At 37.2% G+C, this 18635-nt stretch overlaps 2 protein-coding genes across 7 annotated transcripts; both read left to right on the top strand.

The window, feature by feature from the left end:
- Window positions 1–918: 918 nt before the first annotated feature.
- Window positions 919–6540, top strand: LOC113713607 (DNA ligase 1-like). 3 transcript variants are annotated; one of them, XM_027237363.2, is made up of 8 exons: window positions 944–1629; window positions 2654–2770; window positions 3869–3970; window positions 4047–4163; window positions 4310–4540; window positions 4629–4723; window positions 5054–5141; window positions 6393–6540. In XM_027237363.2, the coding sequence occupies exons 1-8, from the start codon at window positions 997–999 to the stop codon at window positions 6531–6533; spliced, it is 1524 nt and encodes a 507-aa protein (XP_027093164.2). In that variant the 5' UTR covers window positions 944–996; the 3' UTR covers window positions 6534–6540. The 3 variants fall into 3 exon arrangements, with proteins under 3 accessions (XP_071921234.1, XP_071921203.1, XP_027093164.2); XM_072065102.1 differs by lacking the exon at window positions 4047–4163 and having other exon boundaries at window positions 939–1629; XM_072065133.1 differs by lacking the exons at window positions 2654–2770; window positions 4047–4163 and having other exon boundaries at window positions 919–1629.
- Window positions 6541–13229: 6689 nt separating this feature from the next.
- On the top strand, window positions 13230–17718 carry LOC113714368 (DNA ligase 1-like). Of its 4 annotated transcripts, XM_072064940.1 has the most exons (6): window positions 13237–14319; window positions 15346–15462; window positions 16551–16652; window positions 16729–16845; window positions 16992–17222; window positions 17311–17711. In XM_072064940.1, the coding sequence occupies exons 1-6, from the start codon at window positions 13687–13689 to the stop codon at window positions 17434–17436; spliced, it is 1326 nt and encodes a 441-aa protein (XP_071921041.1). In that variant the 5' UTR covers window positions 13237–13686; the 3' UTR covers window positions 17437–17711. The 4 variants fall into 4 exon arrangements, with proteins under 4 accessions (XP_071921151.1, XP_071921116.1, XP_071921041.1 ...); XM_072065015.1 differs by lacking the exon at window positions 15346–15462 and having other exon boundaries at window positions 13233–14319; window positions 17311–17716; XM_072064984.1 differs by lacking the exon at window positions 16729–16845 and having other exon boundaries at window positions 17311–17712.
- Window positions 17719–18635: the final 917 nt, after the last annotated feature.

Here is an 18635-nt window from a genome sequence, read left to right as displayed (position 1 = left end):
CTAATCTTTTAAAACTTGTATCATTACAATTGGGTTGGACAATCCACTTTCGAGCTGATTTTGGCATGTGCAATATACATGGTTTTGTGAATTCACCAAATTATGTTTCCATGTCGCATAAATTTTTTACCAAAAAAAGTTTTTGAACAAACTTGAATCAATAAAATAAGTCAAAATTGTAACGCTTTTGATCCACGGGTTGGCCTAATTAACTTTTGATCCAAATTATGGTACAAAATAAGATTAATCTAAATTACTTGATAACTCACGAGCCCAAGCATATATGCATGCCGTTTCCACTCCACGATGCGACATATCACAAAAATAAACTATGTGGATATTGCACTTGTCCTAAACATTTTTAAAACATTTTTCATCAATTGGGTTGGAATAATTCAGACTTCAGAGTGTGAACATAGTGAAAGAAAACGTATAATAAACCACTAATAAACCACTAACTCACTAGTCTGCCTATTGCTAGCTTACGACTTTGTTATTATTTTTTTGGGGGGTACACCTCAAACCTTCAAATCACAAATTTCAAGTCACCTATTGCTAGCTTACGAAATGAAAATTTTAGTCCCTCTCTCAAGATTTTGCTAACAACTCATCGCCCAAACACCAAAAAAGGCTTCCCCAGCAATTTTTTTCCAAAGGCTTTTCTGGCAATTTTCAATCCTAAGTGCACAAAACCCTCAATTTCCTTTCCTGCCATTTGCCTTCCTCTTCCCTCCTAGCCATCCGCATCCGCAACAGCAACCCGTGTCAGTTGTCTCCCTCTCCGTAGCAGAAAAACGGCAGCTGTTGCTCACCGCATTCAGGTCATGCTCTTCTTCACTCCACTTTACGCACCACACTCTTTCGTTTCATCCCCTCAGAAAACCACTCGGCTTTAAGCCCTACTTTCTCATCTATTCTTCCTTCCCTGCAAAACCCTTCTCTCAGAGATCCTTCTTTCTCTCGATTCCATTAGTTAATCCAGGATCACTAGCAGCAATGGCTTCTCGCCCTTCTGCCTTCGACCTCCTCATGTCCAATGCTAGCAAGAAAAAGTCCGAGCAGAAACAACAAAAATCATCTCCCAAGAAACGCAAAACCCCCACCCCCATCATCACTTCTCAAAATTCTGCTCCGATTTCAGTCAAAGAACCTGATTCAGCTCAAATTAAAGAAGCCCAGCTGGAAAAAGATATGAAAAATGACGATTCGAGCAAGGTTAAGGATGCCCAGCTGGGGAAAAGTGAGGAAGCGGTGGTTAAGAAACCTAAGGTGGCAATTACTCCTGATGAGAGCTTTCTTGAGTTGAAGGATAAGGTGGCAAGTTTTGATCCCAAGAAGGCGGCATATTGGGGAAAGGGACAAAGGGTGCCGTTTATGTTTGTAGCAAAGGCGTTGGATGCTATTTCTAAAGAATCAGGGCAGATTGCGATAACTGCAATTGTTTGTAACATGTTGAGGACTGTGATGGAAACGACGCCAGAGGATTTGGTGGCTGTTGTTTACCTTTTGGCGAACCGAATTGCTCCAGCTCATGAAGGATTGGAGCTTGGGATTGGGGATGCTTCGATTATTAAGGCTCTGTCCGAGGCGTGCGGAACAAAAGAAGCACAAATTAAGAAGCAGTACAAGGTGAAACTCTACTACATTCCAGTCACTCGTGTTTATCAAGTCTTGGGTGTGGTTTACAAATGATTGAATTTCTTTTCTTATCTCTGAATATTATTGTTTGTGGAGTTGGCTTTTCTTAACTTGATGCCAAGAAATTAAAGAAATCGTACTTCAAGTGAAATGACCGAATGATCGCTGGTAACTTGTTCTCAGTTCTAGTAAATGAAATTCTAGAGATTTTTGGCCTTGTTTCAGTAATTGCAAAACATTAATAAATGAGATGGAGAATAGGGGAGGAGAAAGAAACATAAGTCCCACGCTGTATTTAGGTCTCTGCCTAGCTGTGGCTTCAATGCTGTAGAATGCTGCTATGGTGATTATTGTGTTGTCTGATTCGGTTTGCAAGGTATCTACTAACTCAGTACAGCACTATTGTTCTTATACAAATTATCAAGAATGGGATTAGAAAAAAAGCTTGTCCAGTCAAATGCCACATTTAATTGAATATTTTGAATTTAGCTTTGGTGCTATGTTGATGTCAAAAACATTCGACCCTTTGCCTGTGATTTTAGTTTTGGGCTCGATTTTGGTTCTACGAAGTAACTGCATTATTTGAGAAGCTGCTTTAGTTTTACCTTGTTACTTTCTTTGGCTGCAGCTGTACGTTGGTTGTTGTTACATTTTGTACGCTGTAGCTTGTCTGGAAATTTTTTTTTTTAATTGATCTAAGATACAATTTGCAAAAAAAAATTTATCATTTATTCTCTTTATGATTTACTTGACTTCTGTGACTCTAGTTGCTTGATTTAATGGAAGGCTCTGGCTGATCTTTCTGCAATGAGTACACTGCACTTGTTTTAAGAAATTTTGTAGTTAGAGGAGCAGAATTTCATTCAAAGCTTGCGAATGGTGTAGTCGAGTTATATTTGCTTAATAATTTGTGTGCAGGAATCTCCTGACATATCAAAATCCTGCAAGTTTTTGCCCGCAATTTCTTTCTTCTTTTTGATTTTGAATGATTACTTCACTATCCGACTTGCCTCAGGAGCTTGGTGATCTAGGCCTTGTTGCAAAAGCAAGCCGTTCGTCTCAGTCTTTAATGCGCAAACCAGAAGCACTAACTGTTGTTAAAGTTTTTGATACATTTCGCCTTATTGCTAAGGTACCTTGGAATTTTCCCATTTCATGGACTTCGATGATGAGCTTTGATCTTATTCGCTGTAGATGAGAGTTAAACTGGATTGCCTTATTCCTTAAGATATTCATAGCTGCCTTTATTGGTTTCGATACATGAAACTTGAAATCTATTTTTTGAAATGTTTTGGAGCTAGAGTACACTAACTACCTGTTTGGTTGGTATTCTGGAATGGCAATAGCAATGAGTATCAAAGGTCCTCAATCGTAATGGGTTTTAGCAACTTCTTTTCGTATGTTTGGTTTGTTGTGGTGAAATAGGAATCCACTGAATTTTTTTTTTAGTATGTCTAGCTAATTCTTTGCCCCCTTTTGCCAACTTTGTTATCTTTCTTCCCAAATGGACTCTGTATGACTGCAACTAGACCGCCACCGAACTCAGCCAACAACGAAATTGAAAAAAAAAAAACTCAGCCAACAACAAACAACAAAAGCAGCTGCTAACATCACATCCATTCTTGCCAAACTAGAAATGTTTTCAACTCTTTGAATCATCCCACTAATCCCCACCAATTTCAAATGACAACACACTATTTTTTCAAAATTTCATATATCTGCAAAACCGCCAAAATCACCACAAACTGTTAATCAAAACTTTGATCCATCATGAATTCCCAACAACACCCCCACAACACTGTTAATATGTAGGAAAGGCTGATCTACCATGAGACCAACAAAAAAAAAAACCTCAATTATCTATCTCTAGCTTGGCTTCCATGGTCATTGCATGTTGAAGGGAGGGCTGACCGGTAGAGGAGAGGATGGGTTAGGAGGTAAAAGTGAAAGTTGCGAGGGGGGCAAGAGAAGCATAGGTAGAGAGAGAGAGAGAGAGAGCGAGAATAAGATAAAGATTACAGAGGAAACGGAAGAGAGAGAGACGGGTGAGAAAAGTTGAACATCAGGGGGGAGAGAGAGAGGCTTTTTTTTTTGGGATGATGGGTAATCAGCCGAGATATGCACATGAATTGGTGCTTGTTTATTAACTTATAATTTATTGATCTAGAGAAGAGCATAACGGTTTACTTCTTTTAGTTTTGTAACTGTATCTCTACGTGATTTGCATTAGGAATCTGGTAAGGATAGTCAAGAGAAGAAAAAGAATCATATCAAGGCACTACTGGTTGCTGCTACTGATTGTGAACCTCAGTACTTGATTCGTCTGCTCCAGGTGAGACAATTGAAGATCTAATATCACAAATTGGCACCTTTAATCCCTGAAAATTATTCTTGAACTCTACATGCAGGCTAAACTGCGCATTGGTTTAGCTGAGCAAACTCTGTTAGCTGCTTTGGGCCATGCTGCAGTTTATGCTGATAAGCAATCTTCAACTCCTGCAAATATAGATTCTTCTTTAGAAGAGGTATCTTGGCATGAATTTAAACTTCTGAGAGAGTTTGAATCAATTTTTTAATTAGATTTTATTATTGTGCTAATACTATGTGCAAATTTAAGAGAGTTTTTTGTTTATTGCATAAACATGTTGTGAAATTGCTTTCCTTCCCTCAGGCTGCTAAAATCGTGAAACAAGTTTACTCGGTAATTCCAGTCTATGATAAAATAATCCCTGCTCTTCTTGCTGATGGTGTATGGGATCTTCCCAAGACATGTAGCTTTTCACCTGGTGTTCCTGTTGGACCTATGCTAGCAAAACCAACTAAGGGAGTTTCTGAAATATTGGATAAGTTTCAGGATATTGAATTCACCTGTGAATACAAGTATGATGGAGAACGTGCTCAGGTAGCAAGAAACTAGACATGACGCCTATGTTATATGCCTTTCCTTTCACAGTCTTGGTGATGTGTGTTTGTCTAACCATGTCCTGCAGATTCACTACATGGAGGATGGTACAGTGGAGATATATAGTCGAAATGCAGAAAGAAACACTGGAAAGTATCCTGATGTTGTGGATGCAATTTCAAGGTACTTTTATTGTAGCCCATTCCAACTTTGATTTGGAACATGCTGTCACAAGCTGGTTAATGGTTTGATGAACAGGAAGAGTCTCTTTACTTGGTTGAGTAAGGCTGTCTGAGCTTAGCACTGTACTTTCACTGCTGTGGTGGGCCTTCTCATGATGGGTTTTTGTAGTCTATTGCTTTCTTAATGAGCAGAAACATAATTTACATAGTTGGGTATGAGAGTATATCAGTAGAGCTTATTTTTAAGAATGACTAGTTGTTTCCTACTAACATTACAAGTCTGCCAGAAAATCTCTCTCAATTTTCCTGACATTTAGCTGTTTTATTGCAGGTTTAAAAGGCCGTCTGTAACCTCATTTGTTCTTGATTGTGAAATTGTTGCATTTGATCGTGAGAAGAAAAAAATTCTCCCCTTCCAGGTGAACTGTTTACTTCTGTAATATTGAGCTTGCCTAAGTGCAAGATCTTTGTAAATCTGATTTTGTCATGGGCCTGCTGAAGTGGTCCTTTTAACTATGCTAGCACATCAGAACAATTGAAGTTAAATAGAAAAATCGATTGCTAACTGATTTAAGTCTCCCATTCTGGCTCTAGCATTGCTTATTGTGTAGCCTTCATGATCTTTATTGTGGCATATGACAACAACATATACAATGTTAATAATTTATGTACAATCAATGCTGAAGTATTAAATTGGCAAAGTAACAAATCTCCTTCAATCCTGTATTGGGAAGAAAGTGGTCGAGTCATCTTTGTTTTTCGTTTGTGAACTCATCAACTTTGGGTGCTGTAAGAATCATCTTGGTATTGAGCATGCTCAAAATCCTAGGGCTATCTATTATGGGCTATCTCATCATGAACTTAAATAGGGCATGCCTGGGGCCTGTCACATGAAATGCTTCCCGACACCTTCAGTCCCCCTATGGGATATCTTGAAACTACACGTGCAACTTCTTTCTTGCATCTATTTCAGGTGCTTCATTTGAGTCAGTTGATGTCATATAATTCTTGATTTTCTATGATAGGAACTGGAGATTTTTGAGTGTTGAGGTATTAAAGTTTCGGCCAATTTGATCTGTCCAGTGTCTGCTCTAAAATATTTGAAGGTGGTGAAATTTTGATGAATATGACTAAGGGTAGATTCATTACTAATTGGGCTACTTTTTGTTGATCAAATGAGGAATTTACACTTTGAGGGGTGATGATGCTACATGGATGTTAGGCCAAACAACTTGAAAATTGAATTTGGAATATATTGTATTTGATTTGATGCTTTTGTATAAGCACTTTTTTTAGTTTCTTTTAGGTAATTCAAGTCATGCTTTGGCAAACAGACCATCATTAGTCTCCATCAGGGGCCTTGCCTTAATCTTGTAACATGTCCACAAATTTTACTGATTTATATATATCAGGCTATTCTTTTCCACTGACCATGTCCCTACCACCCACCAGGAGGATAAAGGGGACACACTTAGGTTTCCTAAACATATGTTGTCTCTACACTTTATCCTTCTAAGTATATTTCTTGTCATTTAGGAGCCAGCTTCTTCTGGTGTTCAGCTTTTCATTTTGCTGGAAAGAGTGTCACACATGAATTGTTACTTGATGAAATGCTAGAGTTGTAAGAATGGTATTACAAATTCAGACTTAAAAGTATGAATTGGTGGCAGGTCCTCAGCACACGGGCTCGTAAAAATGTGGTCTTGAGTGAAATAAAGGTTGGTGTTTGCATATATGCTTTTGATATCTTGTATATCAATGGCCAACCTCTTCTACAAGCACAGCTTGACAGTCGAAGGCAGGTATGCTAATTTTTGTTCAATGATGTTTATATCTTTATCTGCTTTTAGCATTGGGCAAAAGACTCTTGGATTTTTTTAAGTCTGTCAACAGGTATCTTGGGAGGAAAACATCTAGTCACTGTATTATGAGTGACCAACTAGTATTTATACGAGTACAAACCTAACCAACTATTTACAAGAATACCCTTACTAATATTATCTACAAAAATATTGATATTCTCCTAGCACTCCCCCTCAAGTTGGAGCATATATATCATAAATATATTTCACCCTAGAGCCCCCTAAATTCTTGGTAAACAAATCAGCCAATTGATCTGCAGACGGTACATGAGATGTCTTGATGACTCCGTCAAGCAGTTTCTCTCGAATGAAGTAACAATTAACTTAAATATGTTTTGTCATTTCATGAAACACTGGATTAGACGCAATATGGACAGCTGTCTGATTATCACACACTAAATTCATAAGCTGTTTGATGAGAACATGAAGATTTGCATGGATTCCTTTCATTTTACAAGTCTTCACATTTTAATGATGGTTGATGGTGCAATCAGGCTCGAGAATCATTGAAGATCCAAATGTTCCAAATTTTAATTGGCTTCCAAATCTTGATTGGTATCTTGATTGATTTCCAAATTGAGAGTTAAGTAAGTTGCTTGAATTAGGGAATAAAGGCTAAGGTCATGTTGACCATAGTTAAGCCAATTTGAATTAGTTAGTTTCCTATTCTAGTTGAATTAGAGTTTTAGGAAAGCAGTTAATTGCTTCCAAATTTGTTTAGAAAATTGTGTCAAGTTTAGAAGTCGAGTCAAATAAGGAAACTTGTATTGTTTCCAATTTAGATTAGGGTTTTGAGTCTTGTAAGGCTATAAATAGCCAACTTTATTTAACTATTGGGAGAGCAGATTGAAGATGAATTAATAAAAAGAGAGTTGTCTCCTTTTATGGAGTTCCTTGATGGAACTTGAGTTTCTTCTTGAACAGTATCAAGTATTTAGCTTGGATACTTGTGGTGTTCAAGGCAAGATGATCACATCATCTTGTTCTTTCAAGCCAATAACCAATCCACTAGGTTTCTAGAGACAGATTCTCTTTAGATCTAGCAAGGTAGTTATTGTTCCATAACCTGATCAAGATAGATCCTTCCGCTGCCTGATCGATTCGGTTCTTCAAGACAGGTTCTTATTGGGTCGAGTTCGCATCATCTGGTATCAGAGCTTCGGCTCTTGATTCAGGTTAATATCCTTTTTTCTTTTCTTATTTTTCTATTTTTTTTCTATCGAAACCTTAGCCGCCTTTTGATTTAAAGAGGAAAAAAAATTTTGATTCTTGTTTTTTATTTATTTTTATTTTATCACTTGAGTCTAACTTACCCCCCTTGATTGATCGAGATTGAAATTTTTTGGTGTGATTACGTTCTTGAAAACAGGTTTTTCAAGGGTTTAACTCCCATTAAATTTCTTCCAAGTGAAATCCTAACCTTGCATCGAGTCGTCAAAAAAAAAAAAAAGAATACTGGTCATCGGCACTGTTTGCAACTATAGCAGTACTGTTCATCACCGCAACTGTAGCGGTACTGTTCATCCGAAATTTTTTTTCTTTTTTTTTCTTTTCCTCCATACCTTGTGTTTGTTTCTTGTTGTTCTTACTTCTTGTAGTTGGCTTGATAATTTCTTGAAGTTCTTGGATTGTATAGTGGGTTCTTGAAAAAAAAAATCTTGAGATTTTGACAACTCTAAAAGTCATTCTCTTGAATCTTGAAGTGCGGCTACCTTGTTTTGTTGAATTGGCAAGTTAGAACAAAAAGGACAGAAAGAAGAAAAAAAAAAGGCAGCCTTGCGTTAGATTTGGAAATTGAGAGGGATTTGGAATTTTATTTCCACATTCTTGATTTCTAATTCTTGTTAGTCTTGGTTCATATTATCAGCTGCCAAAATCCAAACATACACTTAGGAAACCTTTTCAAACTAGCAATTTGCTTTCCAAACGTGAATCCAAGAATCAACTAAACTGAACTTCCAAATTCTAGCCAAGTACAATTGGGTGAAGATATTCTTTGACAAATGGAGCATGTGCAATGGGTTGTGTTCATAATCAAGTTGAGTTGGCGTCATGCTTCTTGGATTACATATATCAAGACATTCTTCGAGTTACTCCTTTGTAAACAAGCACTCGATTTGAGGACAAATCGTCTTTCAAGAGGAGGGGGATGATGAGAACATGAAAATTTACATGGATTCCTTTCATTTTACAAGTCTTCACATTCTAATGATGGTTGATGGTGCAATCAGGCTCGAGAATCATTGAAGATCCAAATGTTCCAAATTTTAATTGGCTTCCAAATCTTGATTGGTATCTTGATTGATATCTTGATTGATTTCCAAATTGAGAGTTAAGTAAGTTGCTTGAATTAGGGAATAAAGGCTAGGGTCATGTTGACCATAGTTAAGCCAATTTGAATTAGTTAGTTTCCTATTCTAGTTGAATTAGAGTTTTAGGAAAGCAGTTAATTGCTTCCAAATTTGTTTAGGAGATTTAGTCAAGTTTAGAAGTCGAGTCAAATAAGAAAACTTGTATTGTTTCCAATTTAGATTAGGGTTTTGAGTCTTGTAAGGCTATAAATAGCCAACTTTATTTAACTATTGGGAGAGCAGATTGAAGATGAATTAATAAAAAGAGAGTTGTCTCCTTTTATGGAGTTCCTTGATGGAACTTGAGTTTCTTCTTGAACAGTATCAAGTATTTAGCTTGGATACTTGTGGTGTTCAAGGCAAGATGATCACATCATCTTGTTCTTTCAAGCCAATAACCAATCCACTAGGTTTCTAGAGACAGGTTCTCTTTAGGTCTAGCAAGGTAGTTATTGTTCCATAACCTGATCAAGATAGATCCTTCCGCTACCGGATCGATTCGGTTCTTCAAGACAGGTTCTTATTGGGTCGAGTTTGCATCACTGTTTATGCTCAAACTCAATTTCAAGTAACATGCTCTTCAACCAAACCAACTCACATAAAGTGAGTCATTCAGATTCTACACCTGATCTGGAGACAATTGTTTGCTTCTTACTCTTGCACGACACTAAATTACCACCAACAAACACACAATATCCTTTGGTCGATTTTCGATCTGAGGCAGAACCAGTCCAATCTGCATCACTATATCCTTCAATATCAGTATGTCCATGATTTTGATACAACAACCCTTTCTCAGAAGCACTCTTAAGATACTTGGAAATTCGTATAACAGCATCCCAATTACTAGTACGAGGGGCATCAAGAAATTGAGTCACAACACACACTGCAAATGAAATGTCAGATCTCGTTACAGTGAGATAATTTAATTTACCCACAAGTCTTCGATATTGCTTAGGATCATCAAGTAATGCACCTTGATCTCCTACTAATTTCACATTGGGATCCATAGGAGTATCCACAGGTCGGCAACCTAACATCCCAACTTCACTCAACATATTGAGTACATATTTCCTTTGACATAAATAAATCCCATATTTAGACCGAGCTACCTCAATACACAAAAAATACTGTAGATGACCTAAATCTTTTGTCTGAAAGTTTGCCTGCAGATTGGATTTAAGTTTCTGGATCCTCACAACATCATCACTTGTAATCACAATATTTTTCACATAAACAACTAATAAAATTTTACTAGCATTAGAATGCCGATAAAATATAGAGTGATCTACTCCACATCTTGTCAGATCGAACTCCATGACAACATTGCAAATGTTCCATTCTGTTCTGTTCTCTTTTGGTCAATTGTTTAGTCACTCTCCTTTGTAATTTATGCGACCAAATCGAAGCAACATGAAGAGGGACACCAAACATGAGAAAGAAACCAAATTAACCCTTATTAACTGACACTAATTTTGTATTTCTTGGAATGCCAAATCTTCTTTTGTCTGCTTGGTTAATTTCAAAACATTTTAATAAGAGCAGATTTCCACGAGGTCATGTCTACAATAATTTAATGTTTTGTTTGTTTAAACTTCAGGGGTAAAGATTCTTTCTTTTTGTTTTTTTATTTTTTTTTTGTTGACTCATCAATCAGTAGCCTAAATCCTATACAAGTCTTGACCTACCAGATGGAGATGGATGGTCTCCCCGCAAAAACTGCACAGTTTAAATTAGGATGGATTTTCTATGGGAAGCCCGTGAACTGCAGGTGAAAGTGGAATTACAAGAGCTGATTTTGGAAAATGAGTAGTGTGTCGGTTACTGATTGGAATTTTTTTTTTAAAAACATTATTGCAATCCCTATTATGTCTTAATTGTCTAATGCTATCTAGTGGACACTGCCAAAATAGATTTCATACAGTAGTACTTTTTTTGAAAGCGTGAAATTAAATTAAAAAAATATTATAAATGTATATGCATGCATTTTAATAATATATATAATGACTACGAATCAAATGTTACTACACTTTCTTTCTTTTTTTTTTGGGCTTATGAACTATAATAAAAGTATCATATTCCCTCCGTCCCACTTTGATAGTCCTGTATTCCTTTTTCATCTATCCCAAATTGTAGTCCACTTTTCAATTGAAGAATGTAGTTGTATTTTAATTTTTCTAATATACCCTTATTCAATGTAAGTAGTTGTTACTATAAATCTACTCCATTTAATGAGAGTTTATTCTTTTTTTACCATCAATTCTAAGTTCCCATAAAGTTGTACCATATTTAATGTAAGGATATTTTAGAAAAATGGCAATCTAAATTTACTTTTTCAACAAAATTAACTATTTTTCCTTAAATTGTGTGAAAAAAAACAAGACTATCAAAGTGGGACGGAGGGAGTAATAAGAATGAAAAAAGTTTACTACACTTTCTTTTTTCTATAGACAGAAGAAGAACACACACAGTTAGATTAGAAACACTCATGAGTCAACGAAAGAACGGACCCTAAAGTCAGTCTAAGGGGGACCCACAAACCAACACCATCCCTGTTTCTCAACCTCCATATGCAGCAGCAATATTAGTGGACCAAGTAGTTGAAGCCAGTGTGTTTGGATTGCCATTTTTTACCAGAAAATTGCGTCGTTTTTCGTGAACACATTTTTCTATTATCTTTTTTCCTTACGTACATCAAATCGCTACAGTAATTTTTTCATGAAAAATGACGAAAAATGCAATCCAAACGGGTAGCTGCCATTTCTCATGCTCACCCCCTAGCTCTCTGCCCAAGTGAAGTGGATTCTCATGATAAGCAATCAATGCAGGCCCTTCTGCTCCAGATCGTTCTGCATAATTTGTGAGTTTTTCATCAACATTATTATCATTGAAGAATTGAGCAATTATCAACTTGCATGTTCAGTTGACCAACCGTCCTGCACTGGAGAGAAGATAAGAAGAAACTAATCATGACCAACAACACAAAAATCACTGGTGGGATCCGAAATTCGTGGACTCAGGAACTTGGAGTTTCTTCCTCCATACAAGTAGTTGTAGTCTAGTCCCTGTAAAGAAACCTGACGTATCAAAACCAGTTGCAAGCTAGTTCGAGAAGGAAAGAACATGTAGAATATGATACAATTATTGATTTGGTGGTGTATTAATTATTCCGTTTATTTAGGTTTAGGTAGGGGTTCATCATTACAACTACATTCCATTGTTTATCTTATTATAGATTTTTTGTTCCGTACCAGCGTACCGCCCCAGCCAGTTGCAGACGGAATTTGGAGTTTTTTTTTTCTGGAACTCCAATCAACAACATGACTTGAATGGCTCTCATTCAAAAACTGTTCCATCAACCCCGTGTGTGGAGACTGTGGAGAGACCTTCAGAAGAGGGATATCAATTATTATTAAAATTAAAAAACAATGAAGAAACTCATGCAAATAACCTAAGTTTGGCAAGTCAAAACAGATTTTATATTATTTGTGATGATCAGTATACTTATAGACGTTTTGGTCGGTCTTTATTTCTTATTTCTTGTTTTGCAAGTTTGGTAAAATTAAGCATTGGGATTGGTCCAATGACCAACGTCGTCGAGTTCAAAGTTCGAATTCTGAACTTGACAGTTGGGAGTAGAAAAGTGTAGGAATGGGTGCGAGAGTTAAAATTTTGGAAAACTGTTTTCTTTTAAAATTTTTTTTTTCGTAAACACATTTGCTAATCACCTTTTTTTACCTTCGTATGCATCTTTGCTAATCTTTTAAAACTTGTATCATTACAATTGGGTTGGACAATCCACTTTCGAGCTGATTTTGGCATGTGCAATATACATGGTTTTGTGAATTCACCAAATTATGTTTCCATGTCGCATAAATTTTTTACCAAAAAAAGTTTTTGAACAAACTTGAATCAATAAAATAAGTCAAAATTGTAACGCTTTTGATCCACGGGTTGGCCTAATTAACTTTTGATCCAAATTATGGTACAAAATATGATTAATCTAAATTACTTGATAACTCACGAGCCCAAGCATATATGCATGCCGTTTCCACTCCACGATGCGACATATCACAAAAATAAACTATGTGGATATTGCACTTGTCCTAAACATTTTTAAAACATTTTTCATCAATTGGGTTGGAATAATTCAGACTTCAGAGTGTGAACATAGTGAAAGAAAACGTATAATAAACCACTAATAAACCACTAACTCACTAGTCTGCCTATTGCTAGCTTACGACTTTGTTATTATTTTTTTGGGGGGTACACCTCAAACCTTCAAATCACAAATTTCAAGTCACCTATTGCTAGCTTACGAAATGAAAATTTTAGTCCCTCTCTCAAGATTTTGCTAACAACTCATCACCCAAACACCAAAAAAGGCTTCCCCAGCAATTTTTTTCCAAAGGCTTTTCTGGCAATTTTCAATCCTAAGTGCACAAAACCCTCAATTTCCTTTCCTGCCATTTGCCTTCCTCTTCCCTCCTAGCCATCCGCATCCGCAACAGCAACCCGTGTCAGTTGTCTCCCTCTCCGTAGCAGAAAAACGGCAGCTGTTGCTCACCGCATTCAGGTCATGCTCTTCTTCACTCCACTTTACGCACCACACTCTTTCGCTTCATCCCCTCAGAAAACCACTCGGCTTTAAGCCCTACTTTCTCATCTATTCTTCCTTCCCCGCAAAACCCTTCTCTCAGAGATCCTTCTTTCTCTCGATTCCATTAGTTAATCCAGGATCACTAGCAGCAATGGCTTCTCGCCCTTCTGCCTTCGACCTCCTCATGTCCAATGCTAGCAAGAAAAAGTCCGAGCAGAAACAACAAAAACTATCTCCCAAGAAACGCAAAACCCCCACCCCCATCATCACTTCTCAAAATTCTGCTCCGATTTCAGTCAAAGAACCTGATTCAGCTCAAATTAAAGAAACCCAGCTGGAAAAAGATATGAAAAATGACGATTCGAGCAAGATTAAGGATGCCCAGCTGGGGAAAAGTGAGGAAGCGGTGGTTAAGAAACCTAAGGTGGCAATTACTCCTGATGCGAGCCTTCTTGAGTTGAAGGATAAGGCGGCAAGTTTTGATCCCAAGAAGGCGGCATATTGGGGAAAGGGACAAAGGGTGCCGTTTATGTTTGTAGCGAAGGCGTTGGATGCTATTTCTAAAGAATCAGGGCGGATTGCGATAACTGCAATTGTTTGTAACATGTTGAGGACTGTGATGGAAACGACGCCAGAGGATTTGGTGGCTGTTGTTTACCTTTTGGCGAACCGGATTGCTCCAGCTCATGAAGGATTGGAGCTTGGGATTGGGGATGCTTCGATTATTAAGGCTCTGTCCGAGGCGTGCGGAACAAAAGAAGCACAAATTAAGAAGCAGTACAAGGTGAAACTCTACTACATTCCAGTCACTCGTGTTTATCAAATCTTGGGTGTGGTTTACAAATGATTGAATTTCTTTTCTTATCTCTGAATATTATTGTTTGTGGAGTTGGCTTTTCTTAACTCGATGCCAAGAAATTAAAGAAATTGTACTTCAAGTGAAATGACAGAATGATCGCTGGTAACTTGTTCTCAGTTCTAGTAAATGAAATTCTAGAGATTTTTGGCCTTGTTTCATTAATTGCAAAACATTAATAAATGAGATGGAGAATAGGGGAGGAGAAAGAAACATAAGTCCCACGCTGTATTTAGGTCTCTGCCTAGCTGTGGCTTCAATGCTGTAGAATGCTGCTATGGTGATTATTGTGTTGTCTGATTCGGTTTGCAAGGTATCTACTAACTCAGTACAAGCACTATTGTTCTTATACAAATTATCAAGAATGGGATTAGAAAAAAAGCTTGTCCAGTCAAATGCCACATTTAATTGAATATTTTGAATTTAGCTTTGGTGCTATGTTGATGTCAAAAACATTCGACCCTTTGCCTGTGATTTTAGTTTTGGGCTCGATTTTGGTTCTACGAAGTAACTGCATTATTTGAGAAGCTGCTTTAGTTTTACCTTGTTACTTTCTTTGGCTGCAGCTGTACGTTGGTTGTTGTTACATTTTGTACGCTGTAGCTTGTCTGGAAAATTTTTTTTTTAATTGATCTAAGATACAATTTGCAAAAAAAAAATTTATCATTTATTCTCTTTATGATTTACTTGACTTCTGTGACTCTAGTTGCTTGATTTAATGGAAGGCTCTGGCTGATCTTTCTGCAATGAGTACACTGCACTTGTTTTAAGAAATTTTGTAGTTAGAGGAGCAGAATTTCATTCAAAGCTTGCGAATGGTGTAGTCTAGTTATATTTGCTTAATAATTTGTGTGCAGGAATCTCCTGACATATCAAAATCCTGCAAGTTTTTGCCCGCAATTTCTTTCTTCTTTTTGATTTTGAATGATTACTTCACTATCCGACTTGCCTCAGGAGCTTGGTGATCTAGGCCTTGTTGCAAAAGCAAGCCGTTCGTCTCAGTCTTTAATGCGCAAACCAGAAGCACTAACTGTTGTTAAAGTTTTTGATACATTTCGCCTTATTGCTAAGGTACCTTGGAATTTTCCCATTTCATGGACTTCGATGATGAGCTTTGATCTTATTCGCTGTAGATGAGAGTTAAACTGGATTGCCTTATTCCTTAAGATATTCATAGCTGCCTTTATTGGTTTCCATACATGAAACTTGAAATCTATTTTTTGAAATGTTTTGGAGCTAGAGTACACTAACTACCTGTTTGGTTGGTATTCTGGAATGGCAATAGCAATGAGTATCAAAGGTCCTCAATCGTAATGGGTTTTAGCAACTTCTTTTCGTATGTTTGGTTTGTTGTGGTGAAATAGGAATCCACTGAATTTTTTTTTTAGTATGTCTAGCTAATTCTTTGCCCCCTTTTGCCAACTTTGTTATCTTTCTTCCCAAATGGACTCTGTATGACTGCAACTAGACCGCCACCGAACTCAGCCAACAACGAAATTAAAAAAAAAAAAACTCAGCCAACAACAAACAACAAAAGCAGCCGCTAACATCACATCCATTCTTGCCAAACTAGAAATGTTTTCAACTCTTTGAATCATCCCACTAATCCCCACCAATTTCAAATGACAGCACACTATTTTTTCAAAATTTCATATATCTGCAAAACCACCAAAATCACCACAAACTGTTAATCAAAACTTTGATCCATCATGAATTCCCAACAACATCCCCACAACACTGTTAATATGTAGGAAAGGCTGATCTACCATGAGACCAACAAAAAAAAAACCTCAATTATCTATCTCTAGCTTGGCTTCCATGGTCATTGCATGTTGAAGGGAGGGCTGACCGGTAGAGGAGAGGATGGGTTAGGAGGTAAAAGTGAAAGTTGCGAGGGGGGCAAGAGAAGCATAGGTAGAGAGAGAGAGAGAGATAAGATAAAGATTACAGAGGAAACGGAAGAGAGAGAGACGGGTGAGAAAAGTTGAACATCAGGGGGGAGAGAGAGAGGCTTTTTTTTTTGGGATGATGGGTAATCAGCCGAGATATGCACATGAATTGGTGCTTGTTTATTAACTTATAATTTATTGATCTAGAGAAGAGCATAACGGTTTACTTCTTTTAGTTTTGTAACTGTATCTCTACGTGATTTGCATTAGGAATCTGGTAAGGATAGTCAAGAGAAGAAAAAGAATCATATCAAGGCACTACTGGTTGCTGCTACTGATTGTGAACCTCAGTACTTGATTCGTCTGCTCCAGGTGAGACAATTGAAGATCTAATATCACAAATTGGCACCTTTAATCCCTGAAAATTATTCTTGAACTCTACATGCAGGCTAAACTGCGCATTGGTTTAGCTGAGCAAACTCTGTTAGCTGCTTTGGGCCATGCTGCAGTTTATGCTGATAAGCAATCTTCAACTCCTGCAAATATAGATTCTTCTTTAGAAGAGGTATCTTGGCATGAATTTAAACTTCTGAGAGAGTTTGAATCAATTTTTTAATTAGATTTTATTATTGTGCTAATACTATGTGCAAATTTAAGAGAGTTTTTTGTTTATTGCATAAACATGTTGTGAAATTGCTTTCCTTCCCTCAGGCTGCTAAAATCGTGAAACAAGTTTACTCGGTAATTCCAGTCTATGATAAAATAATCCCTGCTCTTCTTGCTGATGGTGTATGGGATCTTCCCAAGACATGTAGCTTTTCACCTGGTGTTCCTGTTGGACCTATGCTAGCAAAACCAACTAAGGGAGTTTCTGAAATATTGGATAAGTTTCAGGATATTGAATTCACCTGTGAATACAAGTATGATGGAGAACGTGCTCAGGTAGCAAGAAACTAGACATGACGCCTATGTTATATGCCTTTCCTTTCACAGTCTTGGTGATGTGTGTTTGTCTAACCATGTCCTGCAGATTCACTACATGGAGGATGGTACAGTGGAGATATATAGTCGAAATGCAGAAAGAAACACTGGAAAGTATCCTGATGTTGTGGATGCAATTTCAAGGTACTTTTATTGTAGCCCATTCCAACTTTGATTTGGAACATGCCGTCACAAGCTGGTTAATGGTTTGATGAACAGGAAGAGTCTCTTTACTTGGTTGAGTAAGGCTGTCTGAGCTTAGCACTATACTTTCACTGCTGTGGTGGGCCTTCTCATGATGGGTTTTTGTAGTCTATTGCTTTCTTAATGAGCAGAAACATAATTTACATAGTTGGGTATGAGAGTATATCAGTAGAGCTTATTTTTAAGAATGACTAGTTGTTTCCTACTAACATTACAAGTCTGCCAGAAAATCTCTCTCAATTTTCCTGACATTTAGCTGTTTTATTGCAGGTTTAAAAGGCTGTCTGTAACCTCATTTGTTCTTGATTGTGAAATTGTTGCATTTGATCGTGAGAAGAAAAAAATTCTCCCCTTCCAGGTGAACTGTTTACTTCTGTAATATTGAGCTTGCCTAAGTGCAAGATCTTTGTAAATCTGATTTTGTCATGGGCCTGCTGAAGTGGTCCTTTTAACTATGCTAGCACATCAGAACAATTGAAGTTAAATAGAAAAATCGATTGCTAACTGATTTAAGTCTCCAATTCTGGCTCTAGCATTGCTTATTGTGTAGCCTTCATGATCTTTATTGTGGCATATGACAACAACATATACAATGTTAATAATTTATGTACAATCAATGCTGAAGTATTAAATTGGCAAAGTAACAAATCTCCTTCAATCCTGTATTGGGAAGAAAGTGGTCGAGTCATCTTTGTTTTTCGTTTGTGAACTCATCAACTTTGGGTGCTGTAAGAATCATCTTGGTATTGAGCATGCTCAAAATCCTAGGGCTATCTATTATGGGCTATCTCATCATGAACTTAAATAGGGCATGCCTGGGGTCTGTCACATGAAATGCTTCCCGACACCTTCAGTCCCCCTATGGGATATCTTGAAACTACACGTGCAACTTCTTTCTTGCATCTATTTCAGGTGCTTCATTTGAGTCAGTTGATGTCATATAATTCTTGATTTTCTATGATAGGAACTGGAGATTTTTGAGTGTTGAGGTATTAAAGTTTCGGCCAATTTGATCTGTCCAGTGTCTGCTCTAAAATATTTGAAGGTTGTGAAATTTTGATGAATATGACTAAGGGTAGATTCATTACTAATTGGGCTACTTTTTGTTGATCAAATGAGGAATTTACACTTTGAGGGGGTGATGATGCTACATGGATGTTAGGCCAAACA

This window comes from Coffea arabica, chromosome 1c (assembly GCF_036785885.1).
Source record: "Coffea arabica cultivar ET-39 chromosome 1c, Coffea Arabica ET-39 HiFi, whole genome shotgun sequence".
Lineage (NCBI taxonomy): Eukaryota > Viridiplantae > Streptophyta > Magnoliopsida > Gentianales > Rubiaceae > Coffea > Coffea arabica.
This window is presented reverse-complemented; position numbering and strand designations above follow the sequence as displayed.

Coding starts and splice junctions, on each gene's coding strand:
- LOC113713607 (XM_027237363.2), top strand. CDS start 997: ATGGCTTCTCGCCCTTCTGCCTTCGACCTCCTCATGTCCAATGCTAGC. Junction 4,724..5,053: donor GTTGTGGATGCAATTTCAAG/GTACTTTTATTG, acceptor GTTTTATTGCAG/GTTTAAAAGGCCGTCTGTAA. Junction 5,142..6,392: donor AAAAAATTCTCCCCTTCCAG/GTGAACTGTTTA, acceptor AATTGGTGGCAG/GTCCTCAGCACACGGGCTCG.
- LOC113714368 (XM_072064940.1), top strand. CDS start 13,687: ATGGCTTCTCGCCCTTCTGCCTTCGACCTCCTCATGTCCAATGCTAGC. Junction 14,320..15,345: donor AAATTAAGAAGCAGTACAAG/GTGAAACTCTAC, acceptor GACTTGCCTCAG/GAGCTTGGTGATCTAGGCCT. Junction 16,846..16,991: donor TAGATTCTTCTTTAGAAGAG/GTATCTTGGCAT, acceptor TCCTTCCCTCAG/GCTGCTAAAATCGTGAAACA.